Source organism: Armigeres subalbatus, chromosome 3, assembly GCF_024139115.2.
Source record: "Armigeres subalbatus isolate Guangzhou_Male chromosome 3, GZ_Asu_2, whole genome shotgun sequence".
Classification (NCBI taxonomy): domain Eukaryota; kingdom Metazoa; phylum Arthropoda; class Insecta; order Diptera; family Culicidae; genus Armigeres; species Armigeres subalbatus.
Genome location: NC_085141.1, coordinates 33940689 through 33957282, shown reverse-complemented (window position 1 = coordinate 33957282; position 16594 = coordinate 33940689). Strand labels below are relative to the sequence as shown.

The 16594-nt window shown below is 39.7% G+C and overlaps 1 protein-coding gene across 3 annotated transcripts in view; it reads right to left on the bottom strand.

The window, feature by feature from the left end:
• Positions 1–728: 728 nt before the first annotated feature.
• Positions 729–16594, bottom strand: part of LOC134219746 (mitochondrial nicotinamide adenine dinucleotide transporter SLC25A51-like) — a 28681-nt gene continuing 12815 nt past the window's right edge. For all 3 annotated transcript variants that reach the window (XM_062698612.1, XM_062698611.1, XM_062698613.1), the window contains exons 3-4: positions 1892–2021; positions 729–1832 (exon numbers count right to left, since the gene is read on the bottom strand). In XM_062698612.1, the coding sequence (XP_062554596.1) occupies positions 1548–1832; positions 1892–2021 (415 nt within the window). In that variant the 3' untranslated portion in view covers positions 729–1547. The remainder of the gene's footprint in view (positions 1833–1891; positions 2022–16594) is intronic.

The following is a 16594-nucleotide window of genomic DNA, read 5'->3' as shown; positions in this document are numbered from 1 at the left end:
TGTACTAGTAGTAGAATGAATAAACCCTTTTAATTCAGAATTATTGAGAAAGAAAACTTGAAAAATGTTGGAAGTTTGACGGTACATTTGTGCATGATAGAGTTAGAAGTGAAAGTCTAGATTTGACAGTTCCCGTTATGATACGGCAGGGCACGGATACGGATGAAGAGGGAGGGGACAGTATTAGGGTGAAAGCTGATATCTCTTTACTGGCAAAAGGAAGGCGGTTTAATTTGCTCATATACCATCGCGTGCGGCAGGGTTTCTATCGACGAGTACTGTTTCTAAATTTCTTAAATGACATCAGCATCCAGTTGAATAGGATTTTATTGCGCAGTTATGTTTTCTCTATGCGTTCGTCTCGTCACAACACAAGTTTGGAAGATGATATTCGCATTATGGATATACAGATGGGACTGACTTGAGATTCACGGCAGTATAGTTCCCACCGGGATTGGTTATCCGGTCATCCCTAAGTTGCTCGTATCCCGGTCGGCTCCACGAGGAGGCAGGGAAAGGAGTTGCTGGGTAAGAGGCTAAGGACCGCGGGATTGGGTCTATTTTATTCCTTTAGGTATGGCACACTTTAGCTAGCATTTGCCGTGCCTCCTCAACATTGTGTAAATTGTGCCGCTTCTAGAAAAAGCAGGTTTTTCTGCAAATCAACACAGTGCAGCAATCCTCTACATAGGTTAGGCTTTCTTTCATCTCTACTAAAAATAATGTAGTATGTCACTTTGCGGAAAAAATCCATCATATTATCAGCTGTTTGCGCTTTGTTCCTATTAGACAAGGAAATTCAGGTAGCTCTAAAATTATACTTTTAGCACCCAACGAGTACGTTCCAGCTTTGCTCAACTGCCTCATGTTCATCATTATCGTGTTCATTGTGAACAGTTCGAATTGATTGTTTGTAGCCTAGATTTATATTTACAATATCAAATGATTCATACTATTTACACAAGAAAACATTGCTCCAAGGGCAACTTACTGGATGATGGACTAAATTAGTATTATTTCGGATGACAATGTAGACTTAAGCACGTTTAAATGCAACCGGCAACATCAATCTTCATCGGGGTGGAACAATTAAGTGAAACGTTTTTAAAAACGAACGAAGACGAGAATCAGAATAACTACATTTAAAGCTCCAACAAAATGGGAGATTTGAGATAAAGATGGCGAACTTTACTAAAGTATATGGCGAGAATGGGTATTCCATTCTCGAACGTGCCTTTGTATGTGTATCGTGTACGACATAATACAAGTGTGGGCCTGCTTATGATCTATGTAAAATAGAATCATATTTTCCTATCGATCCTCCAATTGTGCCCTAGACTAGAAATACTACAATTTGACTACTTCAATCGAACTAATAACTTTTTATCGTTTCATTCCTAAAACTCGTCTAAAACTCATGCTGCTATACATACGCCTATTTACATCACAATCGACTTTTCGAAACCGAAAATGACCCGAAGGATTTTTTTTATTGTCGTCGTCGTCGGTCGCCGACATTCCCCATGCTTCCTCTGATTCGCGCGGATTCAATAGATTACCTTTTTCAGCTGCTCGTACGCACTGTTAACGATCCCCCAACTGAAGAAGGCTCTGGTGCAGTTCATACTTACGCCCTTGTAGACGTTCCGTAGCTTTCGGTCTCGCTCGTTGTAGACTTGGCGCAGGGCAACCCACATGCTTTCGTACGGGCCGCCTATCCGACTCTGCATCGTCACCTTCAGCACGTTGATGGGGTAGAACACGGAACTGATGAAACCACCGATGCAGGCACCGGACAAAAATTCTTGCGTCCGCTGCGTGACCATTGTACTCTGCGGTGGAGAGATGGAACGTGATTACAGGAGCGGGCACGTACGAAGATTATAATTACCCTTTTTGGTAGCCGAGCGTCCGCTTCTTCTCGCATGATGAAGAACATGGCGTTGGAGGGTCCGTTGCGCCACAAGATCGGTACTAAGCCGCGATATAGCTCTTTGAAGCCCTGCTCGATGAATATCAACCTGGAAATTATAGATAGTGAAACTCAATCAGTTCAGTTCAAAATCAAATTCAGTTCAGTGTTTTTTTTACATTCTTAGTTAATTTAATTTGCTCGAGGTTAGTTCCACTGCAGACTCAATATATTTAATTCTGCACGTATCCGGTAAATGGCACCAGGGTTGTAAATGGTGATGTTTTTTTATTTCATTTTTATTATTTTCTTCCTGCTTTGAAATCAACCTCACATTTCGATGAGGCCGAGAAGTACAGAACTTCTCACGCACTGCCCAACGAATATGAAATTAGCCACAGCAAAATGTATACATTCACCCAGCAAAGATTAAAAAATTACCACGCGTGCGGTATCGCACGAACTAAGCAGCCTGTCAGAGCGACTAATGTGTGTGGTTTAATGGTTAGTATTCGCAATGGTTTTTTGGCTGCCCACTCACCGCAGTGGCAATAAATACGACCGCAGTTAACACTGAGATCCAGGGATGGGAAAAATCAAATTTTCGAAAAATCGGGAAAGATCAAACTCACCCGCGATCTTACTTTTAAATAATCATGTGATTAAAACTCGCCAGCGATTAAAAATCGTTTGAAAATCGTACCTTGGTTTGAAGCATTTACCGTTACTTTTTGAACTCTTTTTCCTTACTACCATGAAACCATAACGCCAAATAGAAGATATAACGTGACTGTTGATAATTAGCTGATATTAGTAAAGAATAATGATTGAATGAAAATTCTGTGTTTATTATCGTTTGAGTACAAAATTTGAGAAGTTGTCGCCGGCGACAACTCGTCTACTGTTTTCACGTGAAAAGTTTTCACATGAAAATTGCAATCATTATCGTCTGATAATGATTCAGCACAACACTGCTGAGATCCATGTTTTTCACTGCTTTGACTGTGAAATATTTCTACCCTGACCTGAATGGCTCAGACGCATGAATCACGATTTGTACCAAGTGTACAAAAATGCAAACATCGGCAGGCTGATAAAATACGGCAGATTATAGTGGGCTGGACATGTAGTGAATATGCCGGAAAAGAAGCCAGCAAAAGTGATGTTCAGCAGAGAACCTGAAAAGGACATCGGCCCCGGGGTGTACGGCCGCACTCGCTGGCTGTGTGTGATCGAGAAAGATGTGCGTGCGGCCGATGAGCATGGAGACTGACGATTGCTTAAGAACGAGCGACCTGGATTATGATATTACCACAGACAAACAAACGTAACATTAGAGAAATTAACATCGACCATGACTTCAACGATCAATTTGAATTTGAATGATTGTGCGTTTCACAACTAGACCGGCACTAGCGTCGTAATCCTACGAGTTTGACATTTCACTTCTGGTGACAATGTCATACGAAACATTGTTTCGTGTAACATGCTCGCAAGATGGTGGTAGAGGAGTTGAACGATGGATTTTCCGGAAAATGTTCAAGCTGTTACGTCTGTTTGTCTGTGATATTACATTCGGTTTTGCTCCGAACAACACGGTGTGTACGACCATAATAGGATAGGACATGATAAGATATTCCTCCGTAATTCTCTCTCTGAATTCTTAAATAACGAATTTACACCCAAGTTTTGTTTTAAACGGTTTGATTTTAATCGATAAAGACCTTTAGCGTCGATGAAACAATGAGCTAATTCAGGAGATATTTTTAAAGCTATGAAAGTTCAGCTAAACCAAAGAATTTATTAATTTCAATCGCATTTAAAAAACCTGGATATATATCCATTTATCAAAAACTATAAAATATTTAAAAACATCCAAGGGTATCTAATATTCTAAGGATAATCTAAGCATTCATGATTATCTCCCAATGTTCCATCAAATATCGTCCCAAGATTTTATTCAGCTTTTTCAAAAATGTTCTAGAGGAAGTGCACCGGTTTTGGCCAACTTAGTGCCTAATTTGGCCAACCCTGAAAAATACATATTTTTCCAAAATAATCAATCAGTTACAAGCAGCGTTGAAGGGTGAGGGATATATCTCTTGTTGGAACTAATAAAACCTTGCGAATTGGTTTATTTTTGGAATTATTCGCAAAATTGGCCAAATTAGAAACATGGCCAAAACCGGTACAGTTCCCCTATCTCCAAACAATTTCACCAAAAAGTTCATAAAAAATTCCAAACAAGTTAAAAGTTTTTGGAAATAAAACCTTTACAAGATTTCTCCTCCAAACAAGCGCCAAGAAACCTTCTATAGTTTTAATTTTGTTTAACACAATAATTTCTGAACCACTTGATCGTTTTCAACCAAATTTGGTACACATATTCTCTATCCTAAGGGAAAGATACCAAAAGAGTTGAGAGGATCATTGGGAAAGGGAAGGGAAAGGGTATTGAGTATAAAACGGACGGTTCAGTGTAAATATGTGGAAAACGATAATGAAGACCGTAAACATGTGTTTTGAGGAGGAGAATAAAATATCCACTGCCTACCGGTGGAAATCGAACCCACACTTCCTAGTACGCTAGACGGGTGCGCTACCACTATGCTACGGTAAACTTAATGATATTTCAGACTAAGGCCGGAGTGGCCTGTGCTGCACATAAAAGTCTTCTCCAGTCAGCTCGGTCCATGGCTGCACTTCGCCAACCACGCAGTCTGAGGGTCCGCAAATCGTCCTCCACCTGATCGATCCACCTTGACTGCTGTGCACCTCGCCTTCTTGTTCCCGTCGGATCGTTGTCGAGAACCATTTTCACCGGATTACTGTCCGACATTCTGGCTACGTGCCCGGCCCACCGTAGTCTTCCGATTTTCGCGGTGTGAACGATGGATAATTCTCCCAACAGCTGATGCAGCTCGTGGTTCATTCGCCTCCTCCATGTACCGTTCGCCATCTGCACCCCACCATAGATAATATGCAGCACTTTCCTTACAAAAACTCCAAGTGCGCATTGGTCCTCGGCAAGCATCGTTCAGGTTTCGTTTCCGTAGAGGACTACCGGTCAAATGAGCGTTTTGTAGATAGTCAGTTTGGTACGGCGGCGAACTATATTCGATCGGAGCGTCTTGCGGAGTCCAAAGTACGTACGATTTCCAGCCACTATGCGTCTTCGAATTTCTCTGCTGGTATCGTTATCGGCGGTCACCAGTGAGCCCAAGTACACGTATTCTTCAACCACCTCGATTTCGTCACCACCGATAGCTTACATTGACCTCTCCTGAGCCTCTTCCTATCATGTACTTCGTCTTCGACGTGTTGATGACTAGTCCAATCCGTTTAGCTTCGCTTTTAATGTAGGCTTCCTCCATCCTCTCAAAGTTACGTGCCATGATAACAATGTCGTCGGCGAAACCAAATAACTGGACGGACTTCGTGAAAATCGTACCACTCGTGTCAATCCATGCCCTTCGTATTACTCCCTCCAAAGCGATGTTGAATAGCAGACAAAAGACCATCACCTTGCCATAACCCTCTACGCGTTTCAGGGACTCGAGAATGCCCCTGAAACTCGAACTACGCACATCACCCGATCCATCGTCGCTTTGATCAACCGTGTCAGTTTATCCGGAAATCCGTTTTCGTGCATTAGCTGCCATAGCTGGTCCCGATCGATTGTATCATATGCGGCTTTGAAGTCGATAAATAGATGATGTGTGGTCACGTTGTATTCGCGGCATTTCTGCAATACCTGACGTATGGCGAACACCTGGTCTGTGGTAGAGCGTTAATCAAGTTTTGTCTGTTCCGCGCCCGTTTGTATCGTGCCTCGTTCGCCCTCGTGCGGTGTTGCAGCAATCTCGCCCATGCTGCATTCTTCTCCTCAACTAACTGCTCACATTCGCCGTCATACCAGTCGTTTCTCTGATCCGGAGCCACCGTGCCTAGTGCAGCGGTTGCGGTGCTTCCAATGGCGGATCGACTATCTGTCCAGCCATCTTCAAGAGATGCGGTGTTGCAGCAAACTCTTCCGTTGGGAGTGCCACTTCCAGCTGCTGCGCGTAGTCTTGGGCTAGTCTACCGATGCTGGGTCATTAGGCCGAATGGTCATTAGGCCGAACGGTCATTAGGTCGAATGGCCATTAGGCCGAATGAGAACTGAGGAGTGAGAAGTGAGTAGTGCGATGTGAGGATGAAGTATAACTGAAGAAGAAAAAAGCAAAAAGGAGAAAGAAGGAAGAAGGAAAATGAAAGAAGCATGAAGGAAGAAGGAAAAAGGAAGTAGGAAGAATGAAGAAGGAAGAAGGAAGAAGGAAATAAAGAAGTAAGAGGGAAGAAGAAAGAAGAAAGAAGCAATAAGAAAGAAAGAAAGAAAGAAGAAGGAAGAAGGAAGAACGAAAAAGGAAGAAGGAAGAAAGAAAAAAGAAGAAAGAAGAAGGAAGAAGGAAGAAGGAACAAGGAAGAAAGAAGGAAGAAGAAGGAAGAAGGAAGAAGGAAGAATTAAGAAGGAAGAAAGAAGAAGAAAGAAAGAAGAAGGAAGAAGGAAGAAAAAAGATGGAAGAAGGAAGAAGGAAAAAGGAAGAAGGAAAAAGGAAGAAGGAAGGAGGAAGAAGGAAGAAAAAAGAAGGAAGAAGGAAGAAGGAAGAGAGAAGAAGGAAGAAGGAAGAAGGAAGAAGGAAGAAGGAAGAAGGAAGAAGAAATAAGGAAATAGGAAAAAGGAAGAAGGAAGAAGGAAGAAGGAAGAAGAAAGGAGGAAGAAGGAAAAAGGAAGAAGGATTAAAAAAAGAAAGAAGAAAAAAGGAAGAAGGAAAAAGAAAGAAGAAAGAAGGAAGAGGGAAGAAGAAAGAAGAAATAAGGAAGAAGGAAACAGGAAGAATGAAGAATGAAGAAGAAAGAAGGAAGAAGAAAGAAGGAAGAAGGAAGTAAAGAAGTAAGAAGGAAGAAGGAAGAAGTAAGAAGGAAGATGGAAGAATGAAGAATGAAGTATGAAGAAGGAAGAATGAAGAAGGAAGAAAGAAAGAGGAAAGAAGGAAGAAGACAGATAGCAGAAGGAAGATGCAAGAAGGGAGAAGGAAGAAGGAGTAAGGTGAAGAAAAAACTTCTCATTTTAACTTTTTGCTTCTTTTTGCTAATTCGGCCTAATGGCCATTCGGCCTTATGACCATTCGGCCTAATGACCTTCGGCCAAATGGCTTTCAGCCTAATGACCTTCGGCCAAATGGCCTTCGGCCTAATGGCCTGACACCAGTCTACCGTCTTGTAGCCGCCCAATCTTTAGCCGCGGCGGACGACTCCGACGCGTGTTGATCACCGTCGAGAGTTTTGAGCGCATACATACTGCAACGAGGTAGTGGTCGGATTCAATATTCGCACTGCGGTAAGTGCGTACGTTCGTGATGTCGGGGAAGAATTTACCGTCGATTAGAACGTGGTCGATTTGGTTTTCTGTTACTTGATTAGGTGATTTTCATGTGGCCTTGTGGATATTCTTGCGGGGGAAGAAAGTGCTTCGGACTACCATTCCGCGGGAGGCTGCAAAGTTTATGCATCGTTGGCCGTTGTCGTTCGATACGGTATGCAGACTATCCGGTCCGATGACCGTTCTATACATTTCCTCCCTTCCTACCTGAGCGTTCATGTCACTGTGATGACGATTTTGACGTCCTGCAGTGGGCATCCATCGTATGTCTGCTCCAGCTGCGCATAGAACGCTTCTTTCTCGTCGTCGGATCTCCCTTCGTGTGGGCAGTGCACGTTGATGATGCTATAGTTGAAGAAACGGCCTTTTATCCTCAGCTTGCACATCCTTGCGTTGATTGGCTGCCATCCAATCACGCGTTGGCGCATATTTCCCAGCACTATGTAGCCGGTTCCCAGCTCGTTGGTGGTGCCACAGCTTTGGTAGAAGGTAGCCGCTCGATGCCCGCTTTTCCACACTTTCTGTCCTGTCCAGCAAATCTCCTGCACCGCCACGACGTCGAAGTTGCGGGGATGTAATTCATCGTAGATTATCCTGTCGCAACCTGCGAAGCCTAGCGACTTGCAGTTCCATGTTCTAAGCTTCCAATCGTGATCCTTTATTCGTCGCCTAGGTCGTTGCCGATTGTATCGAGTGGTATTATCTTCTATGTCGTTCGTAATAGTTGTTTTAAAAGGCGGCTTATTGGGCTTGCGCAAACCTCCTGTCTCGTCGGAGGGCCGTCGTGTCAGGGCTGTTTAGCGTCCCACCTAACACCAGGACTTGGGCTTGTGCGCTTTGAGCGGCACACGGTTCCTTTAGCGGGGCCTACTTGCGGGTACATGCAGCTTTTTACAGGAATTTAACAGGGCCCACTGTCAAACCCCACCACATCCTAGGCAAGCCCCACAACTCGCAGATGGCCTGGGGAGGGTTCGTCAAGCCCTTGGACATAGTCCCTGCTGCCCAAGGCGCAGCGGTCGGGAGCGCTTATTTCCTGGCAAGTATTCCGATTTCGTTTGCTTAAGTTCAACTTCTGTACATAATATCTCTGAACAGTTTGGCAATGATAACTACGATGGCAGGGCTGATGATCCGACGACTTATGCTGAGGCACTAGAGCGAGCAGATCATCAATCATCACTGGACTGAGGCGATGCAAGAGGAAATGTGAGCTTTACACGAACATGAAACCTGGATTTTAACAAATTTATCACAAGGCAGGAAGGCGATCCGCAATAAATGGGTCTTCAAAACTAAGCGAGGGGCAGATGGTGAAGTAGAACGATATAAAGCACGGCTGGTCATCAAATGATGTTCTCAGAGAGCTGGAATTGATTACAATGAAGTATATTCACCAGTGGTACGATATTCTACTATCCGATACAATGACAATGAAGATGGGACAATGGTGTTCGTGACGATCTACGTAGATAATTTCTTGCTTTTCACAAACAATACTGAAATCAAATAAAAATTGAAATCCTACCTAAGTTCTAGATTCAAAATGAAGAATCTTGGAGAGGCACAATTTTGTTTAGGGCTACGAATAATTCGTGACCGAGTGAATGAGAAGCTTTGTCTTGACCAACAAGCTTACATTGAAGACGTTTTGAGGAAATTCAACATGGAGAATTCAGAACCCGTTGCAACGCCTATGGATTCAAGTATTAAGCTTGATAAATCAATGTGCTCCAAGACGCCAGAAGAAACAGCAAAAATGAAGGATGTCCCTTTCAAAGAAGTAATTGGTTCATTATTATATGCAGCTCAAGCAACAAGACCGGACATCGCATTTGCAGTTAATTCGGTAAGCCAATTTTCAACAAATCCTGGAATGAAGCCGCCGCCTGGAGAGGCGGTAAAACGAATTATGCGCTACCTACGTGGCACGACCAGTTTGAAGTTAACATACATAAAAGATGGCAATTCTCAGTTTACCGGCTATACAGATGCGGATTGGGGAGGAGATACGCATATCAACGCATAAACGCAAATCAACTACTGGATATACTCGCAAGTGTTTTAGTTCCACTTACAAAGTATGCGGCATCATCGCCGGCAGAAGGGCATCATCGCCGCTAGGTGGATTAATCTGGGATTTTTTTTATATAAAATGATCCAAACGACTGCTAATGTGTAGTATAGTACAGTGCCTTACATTTTTCTACTATTCAACTGCACAAAACCATTACGAAAAGACAGAGGCGCCTCGTCCATACGTTCTACCATACTACCTTTCTTAGCAATTAATTATTAGGGCAAATTATTACCCAGTGACATTTTTAGGGGCCATCCAGAAACCACGTGGTCATATTTTTGAAGATTTTCAACCCCCTCCCCCCATGTGGCTCATCGTGGTCATTTGGCAGACCAACCCCCCCCTATGACCACGTGGGTTTTTTTTCAAGTACGAAAATTAAAAAAAAAACCTTATGGTACTAAAACATATGGTTAATCCGATCAATTTTGAAGATGGACAATTTCAACTGATTCAAAATTAAACTAAACCCAGTATGAAAATTATAAATTTTCATGAAGTCGAAAATTTTGATTATGTTATCATGTTGTAATGAGTATCAGGTATTAGGATATCTAGAACTCGCACACCTTCAATGCATCATGAGAATACAAAAAAATGTGGACTCGCGAATATTTTATAAAAATTTCGAGAAAAATTTATAATGGTTTAGAAATTTTCCAAAATATCCCTACATTTTTAATTTTTTTAAAAATTGTTTTGTTAGTGTTTTTTTTTTAAATAACTATAAAGTTCATCACTGAATATCCCTATAGATTCCTTAGAGTATTTGGGACCTTCCATAGCTCTGGAGTTACTGAAAATTCTTAAGATATTAACCTCAGCGAACCATCTGAACTGAACTCCTACAACGAAAAGTTTATCAGAGAATCACAAAGTTAATATGTAATCTTAGAGATGCAAATAAAACCTCCTACTGTTGTTTCTTTTGAGTAGCATTCCTGTAGAAATTTCAGTTTTGTTTTCAGAATCATCAATATTAGAAACAAATAATTATAATTTTTTTTTTTTAATTGTTCATTGCTAATATTGATTTATTCATGAAAATTTTGTATTTTTTCGTTGAACATTTTGATTTCTTTATGGAAAATTCTTATTTCATAATTGCAATTTTTGCTTTTACAAGTGCTAATTTATTATTGTTGTGTATATTATTGTTGTTTATTGGCAATTTCCTATTTTATTATGGAAAATTTCTATTTTTTCACAACTAAAGAGATTTTCAATCCAGAGCTGGCTCATCTCTCAAAATTTCTAAATCTTCATTGAAATTTAATTTTGATGTCGACTCGTGGAAGCCAATGATGCCATACTAAAAATATTTTCTCCGTCACTATGATGGTTCTTTGGAATAATTTTCCAAGGAACTTCTATTCCACATCTCGAATATGCTTCAGTCAATGGTCCTTTCATAAGCGACTCACAGAGGAATGAATGTATTATAGACCAATTATTATTTTGGAGTTTGGATCATTCGATTTATCCAATTAACCAACTTATGAATGATGTATGACATAATATCCCAGTAGGTCCATTGGGTTGATATGACTTCAATTATTATTTATACAAGCTTCTACAGACTTTTTAGGCTATACAAAACGTCCTGGAATTCGTAATGTTTGAACTACTCAAGTCCGTGAACCCAGTGCTTCTAAGGCCCTACAAAAACAGTTTGCGAACAAACCTCATAGTCATTGTGCAACTTGCTGTTGACTCAAGATAACTTTGGGTACCTTGGCTCTTGGATCTCATGTTAATGGAAATTAGGATCATATGCTTATTTCATCGGATTGGGTATATACCGATGATGAGAACTTTGCAAATATCTTGATTGATATGGTAGATTCGTGGGCTGAACTTGAGAGCATTTTGAAGTACCTTGAGTATCTCGTATTCCTGAATATTAATCACTGGCTTAACGTTCAGGATGACCCATCTTATCTGACCACCCATCTATTTAAAATGATTCAAACATTTAAACTTTATTTACACAATCTTAGAATCGAAATCTTCCCAAGGTTTCGGATATCTGAGTTTTCATGGTCAGTCAAATCTGAGCTCCCATATTTTTTTCTGAAAGCGAATATCTAGATGAACAATTTTACTGAAGAAAATGGTGGCCTAGCTCTCTTTTGTGATTTTATAGACAATCTAAAACACTGGGCATATATGATCCATCATTCCTGAAAGGGTTGAGATTTGTTTTGGAATTCAATTTCAATCGTTATTATAACACTATTTTTTAACCTAGAATGTTTTAGGAATTGGGGAGTTTTTTTCTAGAACACTGTCACTTTTTTTTTCATATCGCAAGAATCTCCTTAGTTCTAAGACCCTTTTATGAATTTATTATCTCTATGTCATAACATTTTTCATGCGCACTACTAGAATGTTGTGCAATCAGAACATTTAGGTTCATTATTAATTTTTTCGATCAATTATGATAATTATTCAATATCATAAAAACTAGGCTTCTTAAGCCTAAATTATTGCCTACATTTATTGCTTAGATAAATTTTAAATTCCAAGATCTTCTTAATTTTCAAGAATAATTATTCTGGAGTTGCAAGGGAAACCCTTCGGAATATTGATGAGAAATTCTTCGGAGTCTCCCCTGAAAATCTATAGAATTTCAACGACATTTTTCTTCCGAAATTCTGTGGAAGAGTTCCGAAAAATGTTCGGTAGAAATTTTGAAGAACTAGAAGAATCCGTAGAAGGATCCGAAATGTATATTCACGATAAAAATTCCAATAAACATCAAATTCCGAAGAATTTCCAGTATAAAATAGAAAAAAAATATCCAGCTTACTTTTTTACAGAATCTCTAAATATTTTTTTTTTGAATCCTGGGCAACTTTAATGAATCTTCCAAGGAAATTTCCAATGGAATTTTTTTTCGTTTTCCAAAAGAAATTCTTATAAATTTTCAGCAGTTTTTTTTAATTTCCAAGAGAAATTATTCGGAATATGCCAACATATTTCCGATGGAAATTCCTAAGATTTTCCAGTAGAAAATCGAAAAAAATTCATCTGAATCACCAATAATGAATTTCCCGAGGAAATTCCGATGTTTTAACAAGTGGAAATAACGAAAAAAATGTACTTTTGTAGTACTTGTAAAGGTTGTACTTTTGAAGCATTTCCAGTAGGAATTCCTTAAAAAATTAAATCAAAATTTTAAAGATTTTCTGATGTGAAAATTCCTTAAACCTTCTAAATTATTTCTTGTGCATATTTGCATGGTAAAGATTTAAAGCAATGTTTAGCTGAACCTACAAAGAAATCAAAATGACATCCCGAAGAAGAAGATGAAGAAGATGGAATCTTGAAATGATTTCTGGTTCAAATTCGAAAACATGAACCTTGAGAATTCTAAAGATTTATTCTTCGAAAATCCAAAGATTTTTTTAACATAATCCATAGACTCTTCCGTGGAAATTCTAAATAATGCCTCGAATAAAAAAATACTTGGAAAATTTAAAAAAATGTGATAGAGCTCACAAAGAGCGTAAAAAAGTATTCCGAAAATTTTTCATTTCAAAATTCCAAAATTGAAAAAAAAAAATCAACGGAAATATCAAAATGTTTCATGTGGCATTGGCTCCATATTCCAACTGGAAGTTGGTCTGCTTTTCAACTTGGTATATTCTATTAGCATTTCCTCAGTTATAAATTGAAAGCTTTTATATGCCAGCCATTGTACGATTATATATCTTGTGGAGCAAGTACGATGGATACACTATACCTAGGGTGTCGAGAATGTTTCCCACCCGAAAACATCTTAGACAGGAACGAGAATCGAACTCGTCATCCTCGGATTGGCAATCCTACGCCTTTGCTCGCAAGGCTAACTGAAGACATTTTGAAGTGCACTCCTTAAAATGTTCGAAAAACTTCTTTTGTAAATGAAGAAGAATTTCTGGTGAAGATTCGGAAGAACTTGTCGAAGAAATTCATTAGAATGTTTTTCCACCGAAAACTATATGTATTCCCCCACTGTTTTTAATTTTCAGACGGAATTCACATGGAATTTTTTTCGGAGTTTTAAGGAAAATTTTTCGGAATTAACACTGGAGATGTTTTGGTTTTTTTTTTCATTATCAATTTGTAGCAAAATTTCTAAGCAAAATTTTTCAGAGAAAATTGTTCAAAAAAAATTCTGAATGCCAGCACTTTATCAGGATTGTATGAAATAATGTCAAAGTTTTTACAGGAAATTTCTCTACTTGATTTTTCCTGAATATCCACAAGAAATTCTTTTAAGTTTTTCTTCTCAAAATTTTTTCTTGGATTATTGTAAAAACATGAACATTTTTCAAAATTGTAGCTGCAGTCCGCTGATGAAAAAGTGTCGGTGGCGTGATGCCAAAAACCATCTGCGGCGGATTTTTTAAAAATATTTTTCCATTTTCCCTATCCAATTTTTTTTGTGGAAATTGAGACTGAATCGCAACCTGTTTTTCGTTTATTTATGTATGGATATAGGATCTTAGGCTAAGATGGTCAAATAATGCAGATATGCATCGGCGTTGCGACCGACGCTGCGTTATCGATTTTTCTCGATGCACACCTACGTCTTTTTAACGCTGAGTTGAAAAGACGCTACGTGGGCATCGGCCCTTAGATGCGCTTTGCGTTTAATAATTTAATCATTAAATTTTAATGATTTGTATTTTTTACACCGCTATTGTCATTCACCAAAAGTTTTCGTGTAAAAAAAACCCGACTTAATCCACCTACAGTGAACGCAACCTTTCTTACACTTTTGAATGGTTGTGTGTGCCCAGTGCATATTACAATTTCTATGCATATGACCTTCAACTGAATGTAAAATAATTATTTTATATAATAAATAAGTTAACTGATATTATCATGCTTTTAACGATTTCAAAATAAAAAAAGGGATATTTCTGGAAATTTAACAATTTTTAAAAAATACAAAAAGACTGCAGATTTGATTTGCCGCCTTAAATGGCAATATTACAGCTTCTGTTTAAGCCCAAAAGAGTTCAAATCGGGTCATAGACGGCTGAGATATTGGTGTGACAATTCTTCATTAGTAGTCTGAAAATATGTCTCATATTCGTATTTCACAGATATCTCTGAAACCGAATTTCCGATTGCAGATAAAAAATTAATGGGTCCAATGACAAAAACATAGCTTTCGTTTAAAGATAAAATCGCACAAATCGGTCAAAGGACGACTGAGATCTTGATGGGACATATTTTACCAATGTGTGAAGTTGATACGTCTAATGCTTTATGTTCGTATTTCAGAGATATCTCCAGAACCCAATGTCTAATTGCAAAAACAAAATACAATGGGTTCAATGGCAAAGTCATAGCTTTCGTTTAAAGATAAAATCATGCAAATTGGTTTACAGACGGCTGAGATATTTATGTGACAGTATTTTGTTAGTTTTCTGAAAATACACTTCATGTTCGTATTTCTCACATATCTCTAGAACCAAATGTCCGATTGCAAAAAAATTGAACTTGTACAATGACAAAGTCATAGCTTTCGTTTAGTGTTAAAATCGTGCAAATCGGTCCACGGACGGCTGAGATCTTGATGTGAGATTTTTGTAACGCACACACATACACACACGCACACACACACACACACACACACACACACACACACACACACACACACACACACACACACACACACACACACACACACACACATACATACATGTGCTCAGTTCGTCGAGCTGAGTTGATTGGTATATACGACTTGGGTCTCCGAGCCTCAGATAAAAAGTCGGTTTTTCAAGCGATCTTTATACCCTTCTTAGGATGTAAGAAGGGTAAAAAGGGATATTTCTGAAAATTTTACAATTTTTAAAAAATACAAAAAGGCTGCAGATTTGATTTGCCGCATTAAATGGCAATATTACAGCTTCTGTTTAAGCCCAAAAGAGTTCAAATCGGGTCATAGACGGCTGAGCTATTGGTGTGACAATTTTTCATTAGTAGTCTGAAAATATGTCTCATATTCGTATTTCACAGATATCTCTGAAACCGAATTTCCGATTGCAGTAATGAGTCCAATGACAAAAAACATAGCTTTCGTTTAAAGATAAAATCGCACAAATCGGTCAAAGGACGACTGAGATCTTGTTGGGACATATTTTACCAATGTGTGAAGTTGATACGTCTAATGCTTTATGTTCGTATTTCAGAGATATCTCCGGAACCCAATGTCTAATTGCAAAAACAAAATACAATGGGTTCAATGGCAAAGTCATAGCTTTCGTTTAAAGATAAAATCATGCAAATTAGTTTACAGACGGCTGAGATATTTATGTGACATTATTTTGTTAGTTTTCTGAAAATACACTTCATGTTCGTATTTCTCACATATCTCTAGAACCAAATGTCCGATTGCAAAAAAAATTGAACTTGTACATTGACAAAGTCATAGCTTTCGTTTAGTGTTAAAATCGTGCAAATCGGTCCACGGACGGCTGAGATCTTGATGTGAGATTTTTGTAACGCACAGACATACGCACACACGCACACACACACATACATACATGTGCTCAGTTCCTGGGCAGCAGGGACTATGTCTAAGGGCTTTACGACCCCTCCCCACTGCGAGTTAGGGGACCTGCCTAGGATGTGGTGGGGTTTGACAGTGGGCTCTGTTAAACTTCTACAAAAAGCTGCATGTATCCGTAAGCAGGTCCTATCAAAGCGACCGTGCGCCGCTCAAAGCACACTAGCCCAACCCAGTGGCATCGACAACGGCAACGTCAACGGACACGAGCGGAAATCGAGATATACAACGAATCTAGGGCTGACAGTTGTGTCATTCCACTCCTTGAGTAAAGCCGGGTGACACCGTCTTGAAATGGCAGGTGGGCTAATGCCACAGCTGCCTTCCGTCCCGTAAAACCGTGGCAGGCCTTGGGGCACGCCGTCCCAATCCAGCCGTCTGGCTTAACCAACCAGATGGGAGTAGGACCAGTTGATTCCTTCCTGGCTTACGCCGATCCGGCTCTGAACACCGAGGTGTCAACCCCCGCATGGCCTCACTGCATCTGCAAAGATAACCATGGGATCAAGAAGGCGACTATTCCAGTTGGGTTCGAGGGCAGCCCTAAGGGGGACCCAACAAACATGAATAAAGCTAAATTAAACAAACAAGCATCGGAAGTGAACCCCTTCG